We start from the raw sequence: 22,318 nt of genomic DNA on the forward strand, positions 1-22,318 counted from the left end.
AAAAAAAAAAAAAAAAAAAAATTACTGAAGAAACGTACGAATATATTCTACAGAATGAGATTCCACTAGAACTTAATTTCCCAAAGAGAACCTTTTTTTTTTTTTTTTTTTAAATATATGTTTATTGATTTCCGAGAGAGGAAAGGAGAGGGAGAGAGAGAGAGATAGAAACATCAATGATGAGAGAGTCATTGATCGGCTGCAGCCCACAACCCGGGCATGTGCCCTGACCGGGAATCGAACCCTGATCGCCTGGATCCTAGGTCGATGCTCAACCGCTGAGCCACGCCCGGCCGGGCCCAAAGAGAACCTTTAGCGAGAACATTCTTAATGCTCAGGCGGGGGATTACCGCTTTTGGGGATCCCCTGTGGCACGTGCCCCTGCGTGGAGAGGTTTCCACTGTCTTCCCATGCCCATATTCTTAGAAGAGTATATATGGCTGTTCAGCACTGCTGGGGGGGAAAAAAAAAAAAAAGTGTTCTTTTCTAAGAAACCCTGATGTGGAAAAATCTGCCTTAATAAAACAAATTAGGAAGCGATTATTCCCTGAGCCTGGCTTCTGTTACCTGTGTATTGATTTATAGACGATTAATTACTTGACAGAGAAGGGAAAGGCGTGGGACATGCGTCTGAAGTACGAAATACCAAGGTACCATTCTCAATTAAAAATCAAAGAGGTTGTGGCATTTTAGAAGCACGAATGTCTACTCCAACAAGGTCCGTTTCACAGAGGAGAAAACAGAGAGGCCAAGTGACCTGCACAAAGCCACACAGCTTAGCCAAGTTGGGCGGGGCAGCAACTCGTCTCTTCCTGGCGGGCTGCTGCTGAAACAGAAATTTTGACTTAATCCCACTTTTCGGGACCTTCTAGGATGCATTTTAAAAATGAGGAAGCATCGTTTGTGGCCTCTGCCAGCAGGGGTCCCTGCTTTTTCTGTATCAGAGCCCAGTCACAGCAAATGAAAAGCTACAGGAGAGAGCGCCCCTGCAGCCCTGCTGGCCTTGGGCAGTCTCCCCCGGTTAGCACATGGGGAGCCTGGAGCACACCCCGTTTCAGGTCACTGGTGGGGAGAGGCTAGTGCCTGCGGGGGAAGGCGATGCTCAGGGTGCTGGTGCAGAGCGTAGGGTGCAGAGAAGCCTTCCACACCTTAGATCTATGGCCATCCCAAGGGTGCCTGTCACTCCTGGCCCAGGCCTGAACTTTCCAGAAACTTCCTTTTATTGATGTTTCCCCTGAACGTGGTCCTGGAAGTAGTCACAAAAAGTGGTCCTGGCTGCCTCTGTCCAAGTGCTCGCAGAAACTTGCGCATTGCTTTTCAGGTATCCTGGGGGAATGTGGCATTTATGGCCCCACAAGGAGGCTCTCTGTGCCATCTAAAATAGAAAGTCTTCCTGAGTTGAGTGTAAATAGGTCTCAAGGAGACTGGGATTGCTGGGGCCCGGCAGGGAGTGGACATACTAGAGGTCACGAAATACCCTTTCAGCCGTGGATGGCTTAGAGGAGACCCTTTGGTGCCTCCCACAGCGAAAACCCTTTGCGGGGAGACCTCGGGCAGGTGGGCCTCCGAAAGGGCATTTATCTGGCGAGACAGCCGTGGGCATGGAGGCTGGAGATGAGCAGGTCTGCTAACTCATAAGAGCAAAAATGGAAAGCATTGTGCCAACCTTCTTGAGAACAGCCGCAAAATTTCTCAATTGCATGACCACTTTTCAAATTCAGATATATTCATACTAAGTGTACAGTTCAGTGTGTTTCTGAGGAAGGCGTACGCTATCAGAGCCAATACCCCAATTGAGACTAGAGGATTACTGACCCTTAGGAAGTCCTTTGTGCTTTTTCCCAGTCGTCCATAGTATCCTGTTACCCCGCACCAAGGGCGACAATGATTCCGCCTCATAGGTCGGTTTTGCCTGCTCTTGAACTTCATGTGAATGGACTAATACAGCCTGAATTATTCTTTTGGTGCTCATCCATGGTTTTGTACGTATTAGTTTCTTTTCATTTGTTTTTTAATTTAAATTTATTGATGAGAGAGAGAGAGACATTGATTTGTTGTTCCACCTATTTACGCATCATTGGTTGATTCTTGGATGTGCCCTGACTGGGGATGGAACCTGCAACCTTGGAGTATCAGGATGACGCTCTAACCCACTGAGCTACCCGGCCAGGGCCCTTTTCATTGTTAAACAGTATTGTGTGGGATGAATATATCACGATTTGTTTATCCATTCTCCTTTTGATATATTTGGGTTGTTTCCAGTTACTTTTGCTATTTTAAGTAAAGCAACTATCAACATTTCCATACAGGTCTTTTTATGGATATACTTTCATTTCTTTTATAAATCGCAAGGCGAAGCATTGCTGGGTCCTGTGTTTCAGTAAGGTGTCTGTTTAACCTTTTAGGGAACTGCCACATGGTTTACATAATGCCTTCTTTTTTAGTGACCTCGAGGACCTATGAAGCGAATTGTTTTACTTTTGTTTGTTTGTTTGTTTGTTTTGTGATTTGTTTTTGTCTGGAATTGCACCGATCGGGTTTGGGCACACACCCCCCTGAAGCGTATCCTGAGGGATGAGACCTTCACTGTATGGTTTCCGTGGTCCTTGTGCGTTGCTTATGCTAACAGCTTGGAATCTGGAAGGATCATTTTGGAAAACGGGGGTGATCTCGCTTGTGGCTTTCCTCCATATATTTTTTTATTATTTTCTTTAATATTATTACACCTACAAAAATATGTATAACGTGTGTTGGTTATAAAGCATAGCCATAGAAAGGAAACTGTAAGTCTACCACCGGGGCCGAGAATATACCTATTTCTAAGAAAACACCATTGCCCCTGGGCTCCCCCCCATCCCCTCCCAGAGGCGCCCGGGATCCTGGGTCTTGTGCTCTTTTATCAATCCTCTTGCTAAAACAATACAAAGCAAGAAATATTTTCCCATGTAGTCCATTCTCCTGCTTTAAAAATTTTGCCACATAATTTTGGTGTCCTTGCTTTTAAGAGCTTTCCCCAAACGGTGTCATTTTTCAGAACTTAATTTTTCTTTTCTTAACGTGGTGTTTCAAAGATGTGCCCCTGCTCTGTGTGGCTGTGGCTGGTTCACGTTTGCTGCTGAATAACCTTCCTTCCTGGGACTGGAAGACCCTGTGTTGTATCACTACTAATACCTGTCAGCTGTCACTTGTGCTGTGCCTCATATTTTCACGTGTGTATATTACCTTTGGGGGGGGGGGGTCTGGTACATTTAGCAGAATAATTTCACATGAAGCTGCTTTCGAGTAAACATTTTTTCATTTAAAAAAATGAAAATCAGCAACTAGTTTCTACTCCAAAAGAAGGGAAATTTATAAGCTACCTAGGGAAAGTTGTGTAGAAACAACAAATTTAATGCACTGTCAGTGCGGCTGTAAAGGGAAGACGTCGGTAACTGTCTAACGACATGATTTTATTGCCAAGGGTGAAAAAAATAAGTTTGTAGTGTGTAATCATTGAAAAAAAGAAAAATCACCTTCTTTGTCCATGTGATCGAGCTAAAGCTGAAAGGCAAACTACATTTTGATCCCCCCCTAAATATTAAGCTGTATGTAATAAGTATCTAACGTCACTGCCTAAAATAGCTCAATCTTATCTATTTCCTACCACTTTAGGAAAACACGAACATTTAGAAAACATACAAATGAAAAGTAATTTTGGTTAAAAACACACACACCCTACAATGGAAATAGCTAAGCGTTTCTCTTTATTTATGCATCTCATGTCCTTAGGGACAACTGAATGGGAGTTTTATTACTAATATTAAAAATATATTGTGTAGTATTTAAAGATTTTTATATTAGCATTCGTCTTTTAAAAGTCAGCTCTAAACTTCTAAATTTACAAGTGTGTCCTTAAACATTCTAAACACCAAATGTAGTGAAAATATAATATTGATTTTCCTTTTCATTTAACTGCAAAGTGGATCTGTAGGCAGCAAGACCAAACTCTCTTTAGAAATATTTAAAAATCAGGAGACTGAAATTTTCATTATTGGCATGTGGTGCCCAATTTTTAAATGATAGGTGCTACATTCAAGTTCCTTTTAAAAGATCCTAATATACTTCTTCCTTTGCCCATGTCCAGAACATCTAAACCTGGAACATTTTATTTAAAAATTAAGCTGAATTTCAGTTAAGCAAAAACAACCCCACAGGAATAATTTTCTTAAGTAAAAGGTTTATTTCCCTTCTATATAACCGACTCCCCGAATGGAGCTAAAAACATTTCCAAGTTGAAAAAAATGATGTAGGGAGAAAACATAGGGAAGGAAGAGACTAGGTTTCCATTACGAGAGCTTTTGACTTGTTTTCAGGTCTTAATTAAAAAAAAAAAAAAATTACAAACGATGGGATGCACAATGTAACTCGGAAATCTTTTACAATGTAACTCGGAAATCTTTTACTATTAGAGTTTCTTTTCTTTGGATGCCTCCCGAGCACACAGCCTCTGGATCTGACATTCCCGACCTTTCTGTTCCTAACATCACTCAGCCTGAGTCATGAAACCCGACCACGTTCAAGGCGACACGTGCCCCACTCACTATTTTAAAAAGTCCACGTATCTCAAAGTCCTTCCTCCAGCCCTTGCGGGGCTGCGCCCCCTTTCAGGACCCGGTCGCCGCCGCGTTTATTCGTTAGGTGGCAGTCCCTGGGCAGCTCGCTTTGGGGGAGCCTGTCCTCGGGTCCGTTCAAGGGAAGCGCAGAGGGGACCCGGGGGTGCCGGCCTCTAGTCGCTCCCGCAGCCAAGGACGCAGGAGGGAGGTGCCCGCAGGACCCGGGGCAGGTGCGGGTGGGTTTCCGCCGTGACGGCTGCACGCGGGGCGTGTGCGGCGCGTGGCTGAGCCCCGACTCCGAGCAGGAGACGGGTGCGGGCCGCGGGCCCACCCCCGGCCTCTTCCTCTGGGGGCCCCTAGGACACACCCCCTGGCCTCGGGGCCCCCGCAGCCCGCACTGTGCACGCGCTGTGGCCGCTCCCCGCAGCCGCCCACATGGTGGAGCAGCGAGCCGCGAGAGGAGCGTTGCGGGGAGGGGGGGACCGCGGGTCCTCGAGGCCCCGCCAGCGCGACCCAGCCCGTCGGGCCCCCAGTCCGGGCCCCCACATTTCCTCTCCCGGAGGGAGGCGACGCTCCGCCGGCCAGCCGTCCCCGGCGCCTGCTGCGCCCCCTGGCGGTCGGCTCGGGGACGCGCCCTGGGCTCGCGGGGCAGCCAGTCGGGGCCCCCCCTCCTTCCCCGACTTCGGGCAGCGGCGGGCGGCGGGGCCGTCTCCCCTCGCACCCCCAGGCCGAGCCCTTCCCACTCAGCTCCCCGCGAGCCCCCGCAACTCTGCGCTTCCCAGTCGCGACGCCGCGGGCCGCCCCAGCCTTGCGTGAAAGTGCCCGCCTAGGGAGCCTGGGGGTCCCCTCTCTCCCAGGTGCGCCCCTCCCGCCGCGTTCGGGCTTTCCAGCTCGCTGCGAAAAAAAATGCCGCATGAAACGCACTTATTTATTTATTTTGCAACAGCTGCAAGAAACAATGAAGCTTTTCAAGAACCAGGGAAACGCGCTTTCCAGCCGCGCTGTTGTTTTCAATGAACCTCTCGGGCCCCGCACTCCCCGCCCACCCCGCTCCCTCCCCTTCTCCTCTCCCCGCGCGGCCCCTCCGCCGAGCCCCGACCGGCGCCGGGGGCATTGTTTTTGGAGTCTTGCGGGAGGGGAGGGCGCGTGCAGGGGCGGCCGGCGCAGTGCGGGTGGGGGCGAGAGCGTGGGGGCGCGCGCGCGCGCGAGTCCGGGGGCGCGCGGGCGGCGGCGCGGGCGGGGGCGGTGCCTCCCCGCCTCGCACCCCACGCTGCGGCTCCGCTCCGCACGTCCCTGGGATCCAGGGCTCCGGCTTTTGGCGCGCGCCGGCTGGGCCGGGCCCTGGGCGCGCCGCGGCTGCGGCGGTGGCGGCTCCGGGGGCGCGGGAGCGAGTGCGCGGGCCCGGGCGCGAGCGCGCCGGCCCCCAGTGTGTGGCAGCGGCGGCGGCGGCGGCAGCGGCGCGGCGAGGCTGAGGCTCTTGTTTACCAGCATTAACTCCGCTGAGCGGAAAAAAAAAAAAAGGGGGAAAACCTTTGGAGAAGCGAGCGCACCGGGCGAACTCGAGAGGCGGGCGAGCGGGGGGGACGCAGCCAGCGCGCCTGCCCCGGGCGCGCCGGTGCCCGGCGCTCGCAGACCCTCGGCCCCGCTCCCCGGGCCCTCCACGCCCCTCCCGCGTCGGGGGAGCTCCACGCGCGCCGCGCCTCGGCTTTGACCTTCAGCTGGCCGGAGCCCCCGCGCGCGGGGCCGGCGGCGCGGCAGGCGGGGGCCGAGCGGGGGCTGGCGCGGGGCGGGCGGCGGGAGCGCTGAGCGCGGCGCGGGCGGCCCGCCGCTTTGTGTGCGCCCTGGATTCGGGCAGGAGCCCGCGGCGGCGCTGAGCGAGGCGGCGGCGAGCGCAGCCCGAGGACCGCAGGAGGGGAGCCTCTCATTCATTTTTGCTCCGCATTTCGGCCCGACCGGCCTCGCCTGCGCCCGGGACTTCGGGGCGATCTTGCCAACTGCGTCGCGCCCTCCCGCCGCCGAGGCTCCGGCAGCGGACAGCCCCCCCTCGTCCCAGGGTCGGGTTTGTTTTGCGGAGCTGGGACGGATTTGGGCTTTGCCCCCTCTCTTTGCATCTCCCCCCCCCCTCCTGCCTCTTGGGTTTGAAAATGGAGGCTTACGACGCCGCCCGCTCGCCCCGGTGCGCCCCAGGCTCCCCAGTGTGCCCAGCCCTCGGCCGCGGCTGCTGAGGGGCCCCCGCGCCGCCCGCCCCGTCCGCGCCACCTCTGGAGTATTGTTTCCTTCGCCCTCGGCTTTGGAAGGGGGGGCGAAGATCGAGTTGGAGACTTTTTCTTTCCCTCCCCACCCTTTTTTATTTTCGAGAGAGAGGAAGGTTTTATCCTAAAACCAGAGAGATGAAGTCTGGTTCCGGAGGAGGGTCCCTGACCTCCCTGTGGGGGCTCCTGTTTGTCGTCGCCACGCTCTCGCTCTGGCCCACGAGTGGAGAAAGTGAGTATTTGCCCGCCGCCCGCGGCCACTGTGGGAACTTTTCCTTCCAGGGGCTGCGCCCTGTTGCGAAATCCAAGTGGTCTTAGCTGTGGGGCGCCCCCTCTCCCCCCTCTCCCCCCCCTCTCGGCGCGGGAGCGACGGGGCGGGGCGGGGCGCGGAGGGGCTCCGCGCGGGGGCCCCTGCTGGTGAGTTTTAGCCCCGCGGGCCCCGACTCAGCGCGTCCCCCCCTCCCCCCGCAGCAAGGGCCTCGGGGGCTTTCTCTTTCCGACGTCCCGAGAGCCCTGCCCCTTGGGCAGCACGTCCCCGGTGCGCTCACTCCAGGGCCAGGCGCTGGGACTCGGTCGGGGAAGTTCGCTCCGGGCCGGGCCCCGCCGCCCGCACCTCGTTCCCCTCCGGGCGCGCGGAGAGCATCGCTCGCCGCCCTGGCTCCAGCGCAGCGCGCAGACGGCGGTGATAGCGCCGCGGCCGCGCGGAGCCCTGGCGGTGGAGCTGACTCCGCGCCCCGCGGCGGGGAGCCCACGGGAAGGTGGGGTGCAAGTTATCCTCGACGGAGTTGCCGGGGCGGAGAGGACCCGCAGCCCCAGGACACGTCGCCAAACCTCCTAGCGCAGCCTCCTGTCGCGCGACGCGCGCTGCCCCTCGGGCTCTTTAGAGTCCCGGCCTCTCCCCGTCACTTTCGCTTGGTCCGCCGCGGATGTCCTGCGCCAGGAGTCCCTGGGCTGCGCGGTGCGGCTCTGGGGTGCGGGGAGCGCTCCCGACTAGTCCCCCATCCCTCCACACAGCCCCTGGAAAAAAAGTGCGAAGGCGGGGGTGCCCCGCATCTCACTTGGGGAGCGCGTCCTGGGCCCCCAGTTCGGAGGACTCTGGGGCCTCCCACTCCCCCCCCCTCCCCGCCCCACGGCCAGTGGACGCTGACCTTGTCCTGGCCGGGCTGGGGAGGCTGTGGGGACAGCACCCGAGTGTGCAGGAGTGGGTGTGTGGTCGGAGCCGACGGGCATTTCCACACACGTGCTTGCAACGTGGGGGTGTAGCTGCCGCGACACGGCCGCGCGAGGACACCTAGGTGCCTGTGGCCTTAGCCGAGGGGAGTCGCGCGCCCCCGGTTCAGGGGCGCGGGGACCTGCGGCGGCGGGGGAGCGAGGAGCGTGTTTTGTTTCGCGAGCGCGCAGCCCCGGCCTTGGCTTTGTGGCCGGAGTTGTGTCGCACTCGCTCCCCTGCCCCGCGCTTCCTTTGTACATAGTTAATAAGCAATATCGCTCCACGCTCGCTATCGCTTGCAATCTGATAGCTTTTGTTTTGGTGGTGTCGGGCCCGGTAGGGAAGAGCTGGGAGGGGGGGAGGGAGGGAGGGGGGGAGAGAGAAAGAAGTTAGGGCCCCGCGGGTTACGGGGGGGGGGGGAGGAGAGGAGGGGGCTCTGTTCTCAGAAAATGGAAACGTGGCTCACGGGTGCGCCCGCGACGGTAGGATAACTGGATCACGACGATTAAAGTTTAAATGCAGGCGCGGAGCTGGGGCTGGGAGCGGCGAGGGCGCGCTGGTGAGTAATGGTTGCCCAGGGTATGCAGGTGGTGCCAATTTAACTGAAAAATCACCGCCCGAGTCTTGAAGAGCGCGGGAGATGCCGGAGGCAGCGGGGCCCGTCAGGGGCGCAATTCGGAAAGGCTGTCGGTAGGAACAAACCCGTCTTAAAATGCCTGGTAAGGACCGAGCCCCCCGACGGAGTCCGAGCGGATTTGTGTAGAATGAGCGTGTTTACCGCCTGGAGTAAGGCGCAGAGGGAGGCCAGACCTGGCACGCATCTGAGCTCTCCTGCGCTTTTGTTTTCTAAACTTTCAGCGCGTTGGGTTGGGCTGCTGCCCTCGAAGACGCACCGACGGCGCTTCGGGGGTGGGGTGGGGGTTTCTAGCCTTTCAGAGCTCAGTAGGGTTTGGGAAAACGCGGGAGGCGATCCGTTTTCTAATGGCAACTGTTGAACTGGGCAGGGTCTCAGGTTTATTTCATGTGCGTAACTGCAGGAATTCACAGCAGCGGTGATGATGGCCTTGCTCCGAAGTAGGCGCCCGAGTCCCGCATTTTAAAACGGGGTGTCCTGCCGTCTGGAGCGCCCCTCACCAAAATACTTTCTTTGCGAAGGGTGTCTCTTTCTTGAGAGAAAACAGGCGGGAGGCGAGGGGGGTATGTTCATAGATGTTTATAATCCCGTGTAGCCAAAGATCTTCTCTCAAGGATGCCTTGAAAAATGGTTGGTTCCTAAAAACCCTGATGGGAAGCCACGAGGCCCCCCCCCCCCCCCCCCGGAGCCCTCATTATGGTTTGTGGAGGTTCTCACTCAGTACCTGCCCCTCCCTGCAGCTCCGAAGTTGCCCCAGAATTAAATGATGCTCCCAGTGTGAGCCTGCCTTCAGTTTTAAGTCCAGAAGGTGCTAGAACACGTAACTCGGGTAGAAATGACCGCCGAGCCCCTTCAGAGCAGCAATAAAAATAGGGGTGGCGTTGGTTCCCTATTGCGTTGGCCTGTTTTAGGGGCTAGTGTTTCCTCTTTGTCACAGCCGTAAAGGGGGGGTTTTGAAAAACTCTCTAACTCAGAAAATTTAGACGTTTCCGTAGCAGATGGAGGCGCACAGACGTGGTGGTTCCGTGTATCAGTGTAGTTTGAACAGAGCACCTCAATAAGTCATGAGTGGGAGCCACATAAGCTGATGGCTTAAAAAAATTAAGGTGCCTTTACACATATTGTGGGCATCTCCAGCCCTGTTTCCGCCCCAGACACAGCCCCAGCCCGTTGTCAGAGAGATGCAGATATGCAGAAGATGGATTTTAAAGGAGTGGGTGTTTTATTATCTGAAAAAGAATCCAGAAGAAGTTTGGGAAAAAAAACCTAGATAGCAAATTACAGTGTCGACTCTCTAGGGGGAAATAGCAAGGAAATGGCATTTTCGAGGAGGGATGGGGTGTGGGTCAGGATTTGAAGGTCGAGGGGGTTTATAGGTTTGATTTTTCAGAAGGATCAGGAAAGTCCAACCTTAGGAGGTATGCTAAGGTTGACTGGAAGGACCTTAAAAACATGCAAAGGGAGAGAAGGCAGTCACGGGATCATGTAGGACTCCATTTGTGTGGAGCCCAGAACCAGCAAATCCATAGAGAGGGTGGACTGGCTGTTGTAAGGCTGAGGGAAGAGGGAGCGGGGACTTACTGCTAAAGTAGGTACCCAGTTTCTTTTAGGGGCGATGAAATCCCCTAAAATTAGATTATAGTTGATGATTGCACAACTCTGGAATATGCTACATTGAATTGTACACTTTAAATTGGTGACTTTTATGGTATGGGAATTACATCCCAATAAACCTGTTTTTATTTTTTAAAAAAACCTGCTAAGGTTGGAAAGAATGCATTCCGTTACTTTGCACGTAGAAGTCAGATTAAAACTCTTAAGTACATTTGTCCAACAGGTTGGTGTCTGTGTGTCTCTCTTTTCTTTATGGAGTTTTTCCATAATTACAGCGAGACAACAAACTGGTCATTGAAGCTTTTATGAGTGATAGTCGAGTAATCTGATGACGTAAAAAAGAAAAAATCACATGCATTTTAAACATCGTGGCCATTTCGTGCAAAGGATTTGGGAGGGACGGACAGAGGACAACAGAGGCTTGGTTTATACAGAGTTCAACTTAAAGATGGAGGAGTTGGATTTTTTAAAAGAAACAAAAACCACAGATGCTAGTGAAATCAGGTTTGTAGCAGTAAAATGCTTAACTGAATCCGAAACAATGTTGGTCTTTCCAAGATGAGAGTTTAGGAGCCGAGTCTGGATGGCTTTTTATATTTCCAGCTTCTCCCATATGTTTTCCAACAAAGAAATAATGTAGTGTTTTAAGATGGTGAGGAATTTTCACTTTCTTTTTTGATATTCCATATTAACCACCCTGGTCGGAAAGACTGAAGATGAGCTGCTGATTTTAATGGACTAAGTTGGTGTTTTTTGTTGATTTTTTTTTTTTCTCTTTTTCCTTTGTTTATTTTATTTCTCACATAGCTTTAGAATCTGAGCAGGAAAAAGAATCTTTGTAAGATACAGTAGCTATTTGAGGCATAACTGTAATTTAAAAAAAAAATCCTTATACAACAAAAGATTTTATAATATAAGAGACTTTTTTTTTTTTTTTTTTTTTTGGTTTTGTTATTAAACTTAGGGCATTATCCAAATTTACCTTGACCTTGTAATAGGAAAAGACCTAGAGAAGAATTGTTTATGTTTGTTTTTGGTCTTTGTTTTGGCTTAGTGTCCTCGTAAGAATGTTTCCTGTCCTTACTGTTGCAAGATCAGGGCAGTAATGCAAATAAAATGTATCGTTTTCACTTGTTGCCTTAGAGTGTTGCCAAGGGGATCCCGGAGGGATGGTAGCTTCCTTTTCAATGTGGTTTCATTTGTTTTGTAAGAATGCGCTGGTAGGAAGCAACCGAACGCCGCCAGCACTTAGTGGGCACCTGCTGTATGAACCGTGGTGGGTAATGCCCGAGCCCACCGAAGAAAGGACTTCGCTTATGTCCTTGAGGCGTTTTAGATACCCCGGCATGAAACAGAGTTGCTTGAAAAAACACACCACAGGATACATAGTTTTCAAGTAGACAGCAAACAACGTTTTAAAGGCCTTTTAAGAACATTTCTGTAGACTTAAGATAATGAAGTTAAATCAGGGTTGTTGATCTTCTGAAGGCCTGTGCTGTACCCTTTGCCTCGTGTTGCAATGTCACTGCAGGCCAGGCACAGAGGAGACATTCACCCAGCGTGATCAGCCACCCTGCCTTCTTGATAACATTGGGTTGGACAGTTTTGATGAAAAATGTGCACTGCCGTAGCTGCTACCTCCGGGCCTCAACTCCAGGAGCCACAGGTGTGTGCACGCACGTTGTGTGGCACGTTCCGAGTGGCAGAGGCAGTGGGACTGACTTCAGAACTTCTCTGCATTTGCCCTGGCTGGTGTGGCTCAGTGGTTAGAGCGTGGGCCCGAGCACCAAAGGGTCTCAGGTGTGATTCCCGGTCAAGGCCATGTACCTGGATTGAGGGTTCGATCCCCAACCTGGTCAGGGCGGGTGCAGGGAGCAACCAATTGATGTGTCTCTCACATCAATGTCTCCCCCCTCCGACCCCCCCACCTCCCTTCCACTCTCTCGAAAAAAATCAATGGCAAAATATCCTCAGGTAAGGATTAACAACAACAGCAAACAAACAAACAAACAAAAAAAAACTTTTCTGCATTTACACATTGCTTAATTAGCTTTCTGGAAATGGGGACACTTTTATAATTTTGAGGCTTTGTATAATTTCCACTCACCCGCCGCTCTTAGAAGCGTGCGAGGGTAAGATTGAGCTTGAGGAGGCCAATTAAAGCTTGAAACATTTCTTAATGATAAAATGTTTAGCCATGTTTCTCTGGGTTGTGATTTTCTTCGATTTGTTTTCAAAACTCATTTAAAAAATCAACCCTAGTTCACACGGAGGTATTCGTGCCCGCGGGCCAGCTCGCTTTGAACTGCTCTGCTCAGCCAGCTCCCGACAGGTGCTCTCCGAGTCCAAGAGATGCGCTGCTCTCAATTTACTAAATACGCAATAATTGCGCGGGTGCCCAGGCTGGTTTCCTGATTTCTCTGCTGCCTGAGATGTTCTGAAGGAGAATTCTGAGCACTTTATTTATTTATTTTTTTTTTGGTTAATCCTTACCCGAGGATATTTTCCCCATTGCTTTTTAGAGAGAGTGGAAGGGAGGAGGGAGAGGGGGAGAGGATTGTGGATGTGGGAGCGCCCCCCCCGGGGGTGAACCTGCCACCCAGGGGCGTGCCCTTGGCTGGGAATCCAACGGGGGCCCTTTGGTGCCCAGGCCGGGGCTCCGATCACTGAGCCACACTGGCCGGGGCTGATCTGAGCCCTTTAAAGACGACAGAATGAATCCTGAAATAAAGAGCTCCGGCCCTTCCTTGCCGTGGCGTTTGGCGCCCGATCACCAGGAGGGAAGTTTTCTGGTTACTTGGAGAAATAGGATTTGAATTCAGCTGCGAGGGGGGCGTGGCCGGTGCGCCTGTCCCGGTGTTTGCGCACAGCGAGGCCTGTTGACATTTGGGGAGCGTAGCTGATTTTCAGTATTTGGAAAGATCAAAACTTTCAAACATGGGCATCTCCCATCCCCACCCCCTAAGGACCTGTAAACACACACACACGCACACACACACATACACACGCTCATACACACACGCTCACACGCACACGCTCACACACTCACGCTCTGATTTGCTCCGAGGGGAGGGCACATGTCTGGTATAAAATGATTAATAAACAAGTTCGGCTGTTAGCTCGAGAGGTGCACGTTCCCTTGGCAAGATGGAGTTTCTTTGTTACATTGCTTTGGTCTCCCTTGACTCCAAATATTCACAATAGCTTTGATTTTATGCCTTTCCAACTTTAGAAGGCCAGATCGTTTCCTGTTTTGAAGTCGTCAGCGTGACTGGTACCCTAAAGACCCAGACACCAGTTTTGAGGAATTTCCTACCTTCTTTCACGTATCGCAGCTCCTCTTACGGCCTGGAGATCGATGAGTTTCACAGTCTCAAGGCAATATTGATATTTCTTTCCTTGAACTGAGAACTAGTATTTTTTTTTCTCCCCGCTTTCTAAGTAAATACATGTCGAGCACTTACTGGACTGAGTTCTTAAGTTTAAAAAAATGCATTCTCATACCATAAAATACCTTACATAAGTTTTTTTTTTTTTTTTTGTCTTACATAAGTTTTTAAAGCTATGAGTCAAACCATAGACATTATTTGCTCTGCTTATTATATAAAATACTAAGGAAACAAATAAGAAAGGCTTCCATTTTCTCTCTCCTGCCTGCCCTGGGCTAGAGGGATTTTTTAAACATATAGGCCGCTCTTCGGATTTTACTGGAACACGACAGAAAGTCACCTCTTTTACGATGAGGGACGAGTGCCCACGATTGCAGTCACTTTTACAGCTTTGCGGCTCTTACTTGTGACTGGGGGTAGAGGTGCAGGGCTGGCCTGTAGCTGGTCTCTCCTTGGTTCGTGATGGGGGGGTGGCGTCTGTCCATGGAGCTGAGTGACCACGACGGCCGAGGGTCCTCACCTGCGCTTTCTTATTGAAAAGAGTTTGGCGGCCTATGATGGAGCCCCTGCGGAGACCGCTGGGCCTGCCCTAAATGGCCCGAAGTCTGCGAGCCTTTTGTATTTTTATTTTTATTTTTTTACAGCACTTATAGGCCCTGGCCGGGTAGCTGAGTTGGTTAGAGCATCGTCCTGATACGCCAAGGTTGTGGGTTCAATTCCTGGTCAGGGCACGTGCGAGAAACAACCAATGACGCATAGATCGGTGGAAACAAATCGATGTTTCTCTCTCTCTCAAAATCATTACATGAAAAAAAAAATTCTAAAGCATTTATAAAGATTTTGGAAACTACTCAATTCCTAGTCTAGAAAGTTCTGGAGGGGGGAGGGGGGATCGAAACTTTCTTCCTCGATCCCTTCACCCTCGTAGTGACCTCAGCAAGGCAGGCGTCTACTCCGATGCAGGTTTTCTAATAAAAACGCTTCTGTTCCAAATGGTGCGTGTGTTGTGTTTCCGTACATTCAGGGGAGCCCGGACAGTTTCCAGCACGTGACTGCTGCCTTCTACCCCGGCGCCCCCCCTTTCTCGGAACGGGCCTCGGGGTCACCTGCCGGTTGGTGACGCAGGTGTGCGCAGACCGCTTTCGAAATGGCTCTTGACGTGGGAAGGATGGCTATATTTCGACAGCCCCGAAGCACCCGTGTTTTACAGAGCTGAACTTCTAACGTTTTCCCGAGATACTGTATTTTGCTGGTGTAAAATACACAGGCACCCCTCTTTTTATTGTCCCTCACAGATGTTCCTTTTTTTTTTTTTTTTGGCACATTGAAGGCAAGACCCTCCACCAGCAAAAAAAGGTTGCGACTCGATTTATTGCAGTGGTGTGGAACCAGAGCCACAGCATCCCCGAGGCCTGCCTGTAGGCAGCGGCTTGTCTCTGTGACATCATCGCAAACGCGCGTCTCCCGAAAGCCAAGGAGGCGAGTTTGGCGACTGAGTTAGCAGCACTTTAGGGGACAGAGGTCTGGTGATAATTAGAGAGAGACGAATCCGTACGTAATAGTCCTCCCGTGTTCCCCTAATTTGAAGAGTCTCAGGGACCTTTACTAACCTCCTGGGGAAACTGTAGGAAACCAAAAACCAAAAAAACAACCAGGTGAGAGGTCCGGGGTCCACCCGGCTGTGCCAGCCGGCACCGTGTCTAAGTCATTAGCGATGAATTCAGTTTAGATTGTACCGTCCTTGGTCGTGCTCCGACCCATCGGTGTGGCCCTGTCTGTATTGGCCACACCTCGTTTTGTTGGGGTTCGGAACAGGGGCTGATTCACAAACGGGCAGACTCGGGATCTGAAAGGGAAGCCCAGGTGGCCCGGAAACCCCGGGCGAGGCGGCCGGCCGCAGAGGACGATCTCTGTCGCCTTCCTCGGCCCTGCTGTCTGGTGACGCGCCCGGGGTCACCGAGTGGCGGAGTCCCCAGGGAACCCCAGCTCTGGGCTGGGCAGTATATTTGGCATTTTCTTTCTAACACGTATCTCGCGAAGATCTCTCAACCACCGGTGTTGGGTTGGGGCGGAATTTCTAGTGAAATCTCAGCTCTGCAGCCCATCCTTGCCTGGGGAGGCCTCACTCTGACTCCCTGGAGATTGCTCCCATTTGCCCCCGTTTCTGTCTGCCCCCTAGTCCGTTCCCGACCTGCAGGGACTCTCCGAGGACACGTGCAGTTGGCCCCTGAGCTGGCCGCCTGGACTCCTGGGCCATCCCCCTGGTGGGTGGATTTGCCAGCTCAGTTCTCAGCATGTGTCCTCCGTGGGGCCGGATCCTGGTCCAGGAGTCGAGTCCAAGGCCCCTCCCGTAGTAACAGGAAAACCTCTTTAATACGACTTTGCTGTGGGGATCCCGAGCGAACGCCCGGCGCCCCCCAGCATCCCGCCCCAGCTCTGCGGTAAGTGAGCCGCGCTGGTCCTGTCCCCGCGGCTCTGCGCCTGCTGTGGCCACGGCCTGGAACGTTCTTTCTGTTTGTCGCTCTGCTACCCCCCACCCGAATGGTGGGGGGGGGGCCGCTCTGAGCACAGCAAGGTCGCCTGCTTCTAGTTTCTGCTTTGCCTCCCGTGTGTTCTTTGTTCCCGAACTAGTTATTTACCGTTTCCGAGTCTCCCCAGAAATACAGAGAATGAAAATATTAGGGGAGATTTTTCTTTTCCGTTTTCTTATTTTCTAATAGCTTCAGAAAACTAAAGCCAGAAAAAATTTGGGGGGGGGGACGTCTAATGTAACCTTTTTCATTTCTAAACATCTCTAGGTTTCAGATAGATCCATAAAATAGGGACCCGACTATAACTGAAGTGAATCCCTAACCCCCAAATGCCGAGATGACTCCCTTTCGTTTCTAACTCATGACTCTCCTTGAAGCTTATATCACCCTAACTTCTGGACACCTGTTATCCCCTTTACCCAGAACTTCTAATTCGTAGCCACTACTGTGCTGGGTAACAGTGATTGGTTTTGTCTTTTATCTTACCTGTTGTTGTTTTATGGGGCTGTGTCGAGCAGCTCAGCCAAAGATCTGTTTGGATGTCAGCTCCTCAATAGCTAAGATCTCAGGCAAATTATTTAATTTCCCTGTGCCCCAATTTCCTCATCTGTGAAACTGTAATTTTAATGGAACCTACTTCATGCAGTTGTTTATAAAAATTAAATGAATTAATCCACAGAGAAAATGTTTAGGGCAGAGGCTGGCATCTGCTGAGCCCCTCCGACTTCAACTTGCTCCTGCTCTTACAGACGTGACATCCTGGAAGAGATGTGCTCTTCGCATAGTGCCCAAAATACTGGACGCACTCGACACCTGACCACCCTTGTCACATCAGTGTGATAGCTTGGCACGTAGTAGGTGCCCAATAGACGTCTGTTCTAGAATAAAACTTTCTTTCATTTAAGGTGCTCGAACAAGATTGCCTTTTGCTTGCGAAACACGGTTGTGTGATTTTGCGTTTTTTTTTTTTTCTTTCCAGTAAACAGTGGCCGGCCCCCGAAGCTCACCTTCCATTCCGAAGATCTGTTTATTTTGCTTTTTCCCCCCCAAAATCCTTTCATGTGTCAGTTTCTTGCCAGGGCCTGAGAAACCTGGTTGCCAGGGCTCGCTTTGGCCGCCTCACCAATGCGGAGGCGCCACCTAGTGGCCTGGAGGGAAATGCAGCCTCTGGGGTGACAGTTCACAGAGCCCCAAGGATTGAAGATCTTGTCCAGTCCCCCCGCTCCCCTTTCTGTCTGGGAACCGACTGCAGGATGCAGAGGGTGCAGGCGTCTGTAGCAACCACTGGGCTATGGCTTGGGATTAAGGTTATCGTCCTGTGGTAAGCACGAGAGACTTAAGTTCTCAGCGATGTAAACAACTTTGGCAGAGTTATGTATGTAGTGTGCTTTTTACAGTTTGGGATTTAAGATGGCTTTACAGGACTTTAAGACACAGAGAGTCCTGCACTATTCCTTTGGAGATAAGAGATTCTAAAAAAAAAAAAAAAAAACCAAAAAAAAAAAAAAAAACCCCTACTGATTTCGTTTGGAAAAAGAAACCAACATCTTTCCTTCCCATTGCTCTATTTAAATACGCGGTTACACTCTTCATTATCACGTTCATGTGAGTCCCCTTGGGAGGCTTGATGTCGTTAAGATGCTCGCCAGCCAGCGACCCTAACAGAGACCAACAGACCCCGCCCGTCGCTGGCGTTGGCGCTCACCCCGGCTGTACCGTGCGGGATGGTTTTTCTGTATTGGGTTTCATACCTTTCTGGTATTTTCAGAATCCACGTCCCCCCTTTGTCCGCCGAGACTGCCCTTCGTGCGCAGGCGGCCGTTCCGTTTCCCATTTAGAAGGCTTTCCACGTCTCCCCGCGATCGCCTTTTGTTGTTTTTAATTTGGGAGTCATTTGTCTGGCCGTCTGGAGGAGGGATGCAGCCTCAGACGCTGTGAACGGCTCCGCTGGCTGTTCCCGAAACAGGCTGTGCTCGTTCAAGTCTCTGCCTCCAAGGTGGAGGTCCCTCTGCTTGGGACAGCTATGTGACTGATTTGCCCTCTGGCAGTCGCTTTTAAGAATTAGCTGCAGTCTCACCCTCTCTGGGCATCCCCATGGCACTCTCTCTATATCTCTTTAGTGCCTCACCCCCCAGAATGTCCCCCCCAGGCCAAGGAGGGGAATGGTACCATGTCATCTCTGAAATCCCAGGTCCTGGTCCGGTGCCTGGCACATACTAAGACCTCAAGAAATAGAATTTTATTATTTTTTAAAAATATATCTTTATCGATTTCAGAGAGAGGAAAGGAGAGAGATAGACAGAAACATCAATGATGAGAGAGTCATTGATCGAGCCCACCGCCCGGGCATGTGCCCTGACCGGGAATCGAACCCTGATCGCCTGGATCCCAGGTCGACGCTCCACCGCTGAGCCACGCCCGGCCGGGCAAGAAATAGAATTTTTAAAAAAGATTTTTTAAAATTGACTTTTAGAGAGCGAAGGACGGGGGAGAGAGAGAAACGTTAATGAGATCAGCTGCCTCCTGCACGCCCCCTACCGGGGGATCAAGCCAGAAACCCGGGCCTGTGCCCTGACCCGGAATTGAACCGACAGCCTTTCGGGGCACGAGTTGATGCCCAGCCAACTGCCACACCGGCCAGGGCGACACAGTGCTTCCTAAAGGGGTAAGCTCTCTGCCCCCTCCCGCCCCATTCACTCTGAACATCTTACAACAAACTTTATTTTCTTTTTCTGCCGGCAGAAACATTGTTTCACACTAGTTACTACTGCACAGAACTTGAAAGCAATACAGTTACCTTTCAAGTCAGTGTTTCCTCAGGCTTTTTGGACACTGAGGTGAATAAAAATCTGAGAACTCCTGGGAAGGTCACTTGCCAGCCCAGCCCTGTGTCAAGGTCACCCAGTCCCTGCGGAGGGAGTGCCCTATGCGTGGGACCTAGTGAATCGTTCATTAGCACCAGTTTGTGTTGGTCGTGGGCTTGCTTAAAGCCGTGGGGAGCTGGGGTGCCTGATTGAAGGTGGGGCGTTAGGCTGGGCTGTGCTGTGCGGGGGTCCCCGGCGTGGCCTGGTGGCAGGGGCCCAGGGTGGGGCCTCCCCTGTAGCTGCTGATGGCTTAATCTCTTCCTTCTGAATGACAGAAGGGGCCTGGGTCATTTGTCATGGCCTCTCCAGCCTTCAGATCCTGAGACACAAGGTAGACAGATGGAGCTCTGAGGTCTGGGCGGAACGAGCGCCATCACCGTGAGTGATACTTGTTTCTGTTTCTCGTGTTGTTTTCTCCGTGAATCTAGTCAGCTCGGCTCCTGGGAGTGACAGTGCCAATCTGAAAGGTCTCATCACTTAAGTGCCAGCCCCCCCCACACCCCGTTCCTTTCAGGTCAAGGCCTTTGACACCCTCTCTGGAGGTGAAGCCCGCCCTCCCCCCACCCCCCACCCCCCGGGAGGTTGGCTTGTCTGGGATGGTGCGAAGAGAACCCCTGAGCGTAATTAACACCTAAGAAATTATCCTTAAAAGCTTCGTGCTCCTGAGGAGACTTGCGAGGCGGGATATTTCTTACAGAAAATGTAAACACGATCATTTGAACTTGGCATGTTCATTTCAAGCATAGCTTGTAAAAGCGAATCTTGTAAAAGCGCCGCCGAAGGTGGAAGGGGGCGGGTGGGACTCCCCGGGACGAGCCGGTGCAGGGCCTGCCTTTCATCTGCCCGAGTGCAGTGCGGGGGGGGGGGGGGGGGGGTGGAGTTGGGGGGGTGGATGGGGTTCACTGGTGCGCACCTGCCTTGGAAGCGCCGCCCTCTCAAACCCGTCCCTGCCTCCCGCTCAGGCGCAGTGAGGCCCGTGGGAAAGGGAGCTGCAGACCTCAGTGTCCCCATCTGTAGTTTGGGAGAATACTGCTCCATTAGAGCCCATGAACTAGGGTTGGTAACAATGTATCCAGGGTTGGCAACAGTGTCTGGGATTGAGAGCGATGTAGGGTTGGCAACAATGAATCTGGGGCGCCAAGCAGAACTGGCAGGTAGGAAGCATCCAAGGAATGGATATGCCTTTATCTGTGGCCTCCCCACGTGCCATGGTGGCCCTGCTGGCCCCTCTCTGGGGCTCCAGGCCTCCCCCCAGCTCTGAGTGTTGTCACCCCTCAGGGATGACTGAGGTTTTGGAGAGGGAGGGGCGGGGGCTGGACGCAGTGGGGTCGTCCAGCCGCCCCACAGGAGGGAGAACGTGTGACTGGTGCACCTGGAGTGTTTTCCTCTCGGGGTCCAAGGGGACAGCACCCCGGGAGAAGGGCCCCGAGGATGGATGGAGAGTGGGAGCTTGGACGCCTTCTGAGCATCGGAGCGGACCTGACGAAAAGGTGAGCTGGGGGGTGCTCTGGCTTCCCGATGGGGTCAGTGCTAGGGGGAGCAGAGGTGGAAATGCCGGTGTGGATCCGGGCCTCAGAGATGCCCCGGGGAGGAGCGCTCACCTTTGGGCCATCAGGGCCACCCGGTGAGGCCGAGGACCAGGGTTAACACTGCGGGCGTGATATGGCTGCTTACACTAAACTTGCTCCCCTGACCCTAAGAGCGAAACCTTTCCAGGTGAGCAGCTTTCATTCCTCACCAGGACCCTGCTCTCTAACTTCCTGAGGGCGCCCGGTATGGAGATGACCCTGGTTTCCCTCCCAGCTGGGTTGGGGAGGCCCGAGGTGGCCCTGGGCTGGGGCACCGGGTAGCCTGGGGCATCGTCCTGTGATTGGCAGGCGAGGGGCCCGTGTGCCCCCCCCCCCAGCACAGAGTGACTTCGGCCCTCGCCACACAGGCCCAGAGTAACCAGGAACCATGGGTTTGAAAACGGTGCCACCTTCGCATCCAAGTCCCGGCTTTGCTGCTGGTGCTTTTTAACTGAGATTGATTTACGTGCTTAACTCGACCGGCGTGTTGCAGTTTTTTATGAGAAGCAGTCGCCGGCTGGGTGCTCGCAGGTTCGAGCTGCCCTTTCAGGGGCGGAAACTCTTGTCACTGGACAAAAAACCGTTAAAAAGCACAAATGCAGGAGGCTCCCCAGCAGGGGGTAGCCTTTGGCCCCGGGGGGCTTGTGTCTGACTTTGCTGCTATCAAAATGGCAAAGTCTGAATTTTAAACCATTTTCCACCTTCCTGAGCCAGCAGAGCCCGAGCATCGCAGGCAGGCCAGAGGTGTTCTGTTGTGGCCCAGACCCATCGGTATCTAGGTTCCCTTCAGAAATTTGAATTAGGGCCCAGAGCCTCTCAAAATGAGAATTAAGATGGGCCGTGTCTGGGACCCCGGATGGACTCGCTCTGCCCAGTTCCCTCATCTGTGAAATGGGCATGACAATGGCATCACCTCAGAGGATGGGGACCGTACTCCGTGAGCGAATACTTGTGAGTCCCGTAGAACTACGTGCCTGCCTTCAGCGCCGGGGGTCAGCTGTCCCTGCTGTTAAGGTGGAGGGAACGCACATCGGCAGTTGTTTACTCCCTTAAGAGAGAAAAAAAAAAAGACCCTCCTGGGTGTGTGTGGATTCTGATGATCCGCTCTCAGCTCTGTTTGCCTCCTCTGACCTTTGCGGTCAGACTGGGGCTTAATTTTCCTTAGGAAGAATTTCACAAGTGCTCGGCTGAGCTTATTTCCTCTCTGGGGATATAAACACATCTCCCTCCCTTGAGTTCCTCTGTTTCCCTCAGAGGGGACCGTGTGGATCCCAGGAAAGCCCGGGTGTCTGGGAGTCATTCACATGCTAGTATGAACGGCGTAACCCCTGCACTCTGCTACCCCAGGGGACACCGGGTCACTAGGGGTCGTGTCGTCTCTGGGGCAGAAGCAGATCTGCACGGTCAAGGGTTGAGGAGTGGGATCGGGAGTCATATTTCCAGCCCAAATTTAGGAGACAGAATCTGAAAAGCGTGAATCTATTTATCCAGAAAGACTAATGAAAATATTTGAAATGGAGAGGGGGGTAAGTTGAGAACCTGTGGCCCGTGTAGGTTGAGGGCTGCTTGGGGGGGGGATGGGAGTCCCCAGAGCCAGGCTTCGGTCACGGGCAGGAAGCCAGACACAGAAGCGTCATCTGATTAGTAAACATTTTTGCTGGTGA

General features: G+C 52.7%; 1 protein-coding gene across 2 annotated transcripts in view; it reads left to right on the forward strand.

Moving 5' to 3' along the window:
- The first annotated feature begins 6,823 nt into the window (after window positions 1-6,823).
- Window positions 6,824-22,318, forward strand: part of IGF1R (insulin like growth factor 1 receptor) — a 195,537-nt gene continuing 180,042 nt past the window's right edge. The window contains exon 1 of one of the 2 annotated variants that reach the window (XM_081124386.1): window positions 6,824-7,076. In XM_081124386.1, coding sequence (XP_080980512.1) covers window positions 6,983-7,076 — 94 coding nt within the window. In that variant the 5' untranslated portion in view covers window positions 6,824-6,982. The remainder of the gene's footprint in view (window positions 7,077-22,318) is intronic. The other variant, XM_081124385.1, reaches the window with a different exon arrangement.

The sequence above is a fragment of the Miniopterus schreibersii genome (genome assembly GCF_964146895.1).
Source record: "Miniopterus schreibersii genome assembly, chromosome: 22".
NCBI lineage: Eukaryota > Metazoa > Chordata > Mammalia > Chiroptera > Miniopteridae > Miniopterus > Miniopterus schreibersii.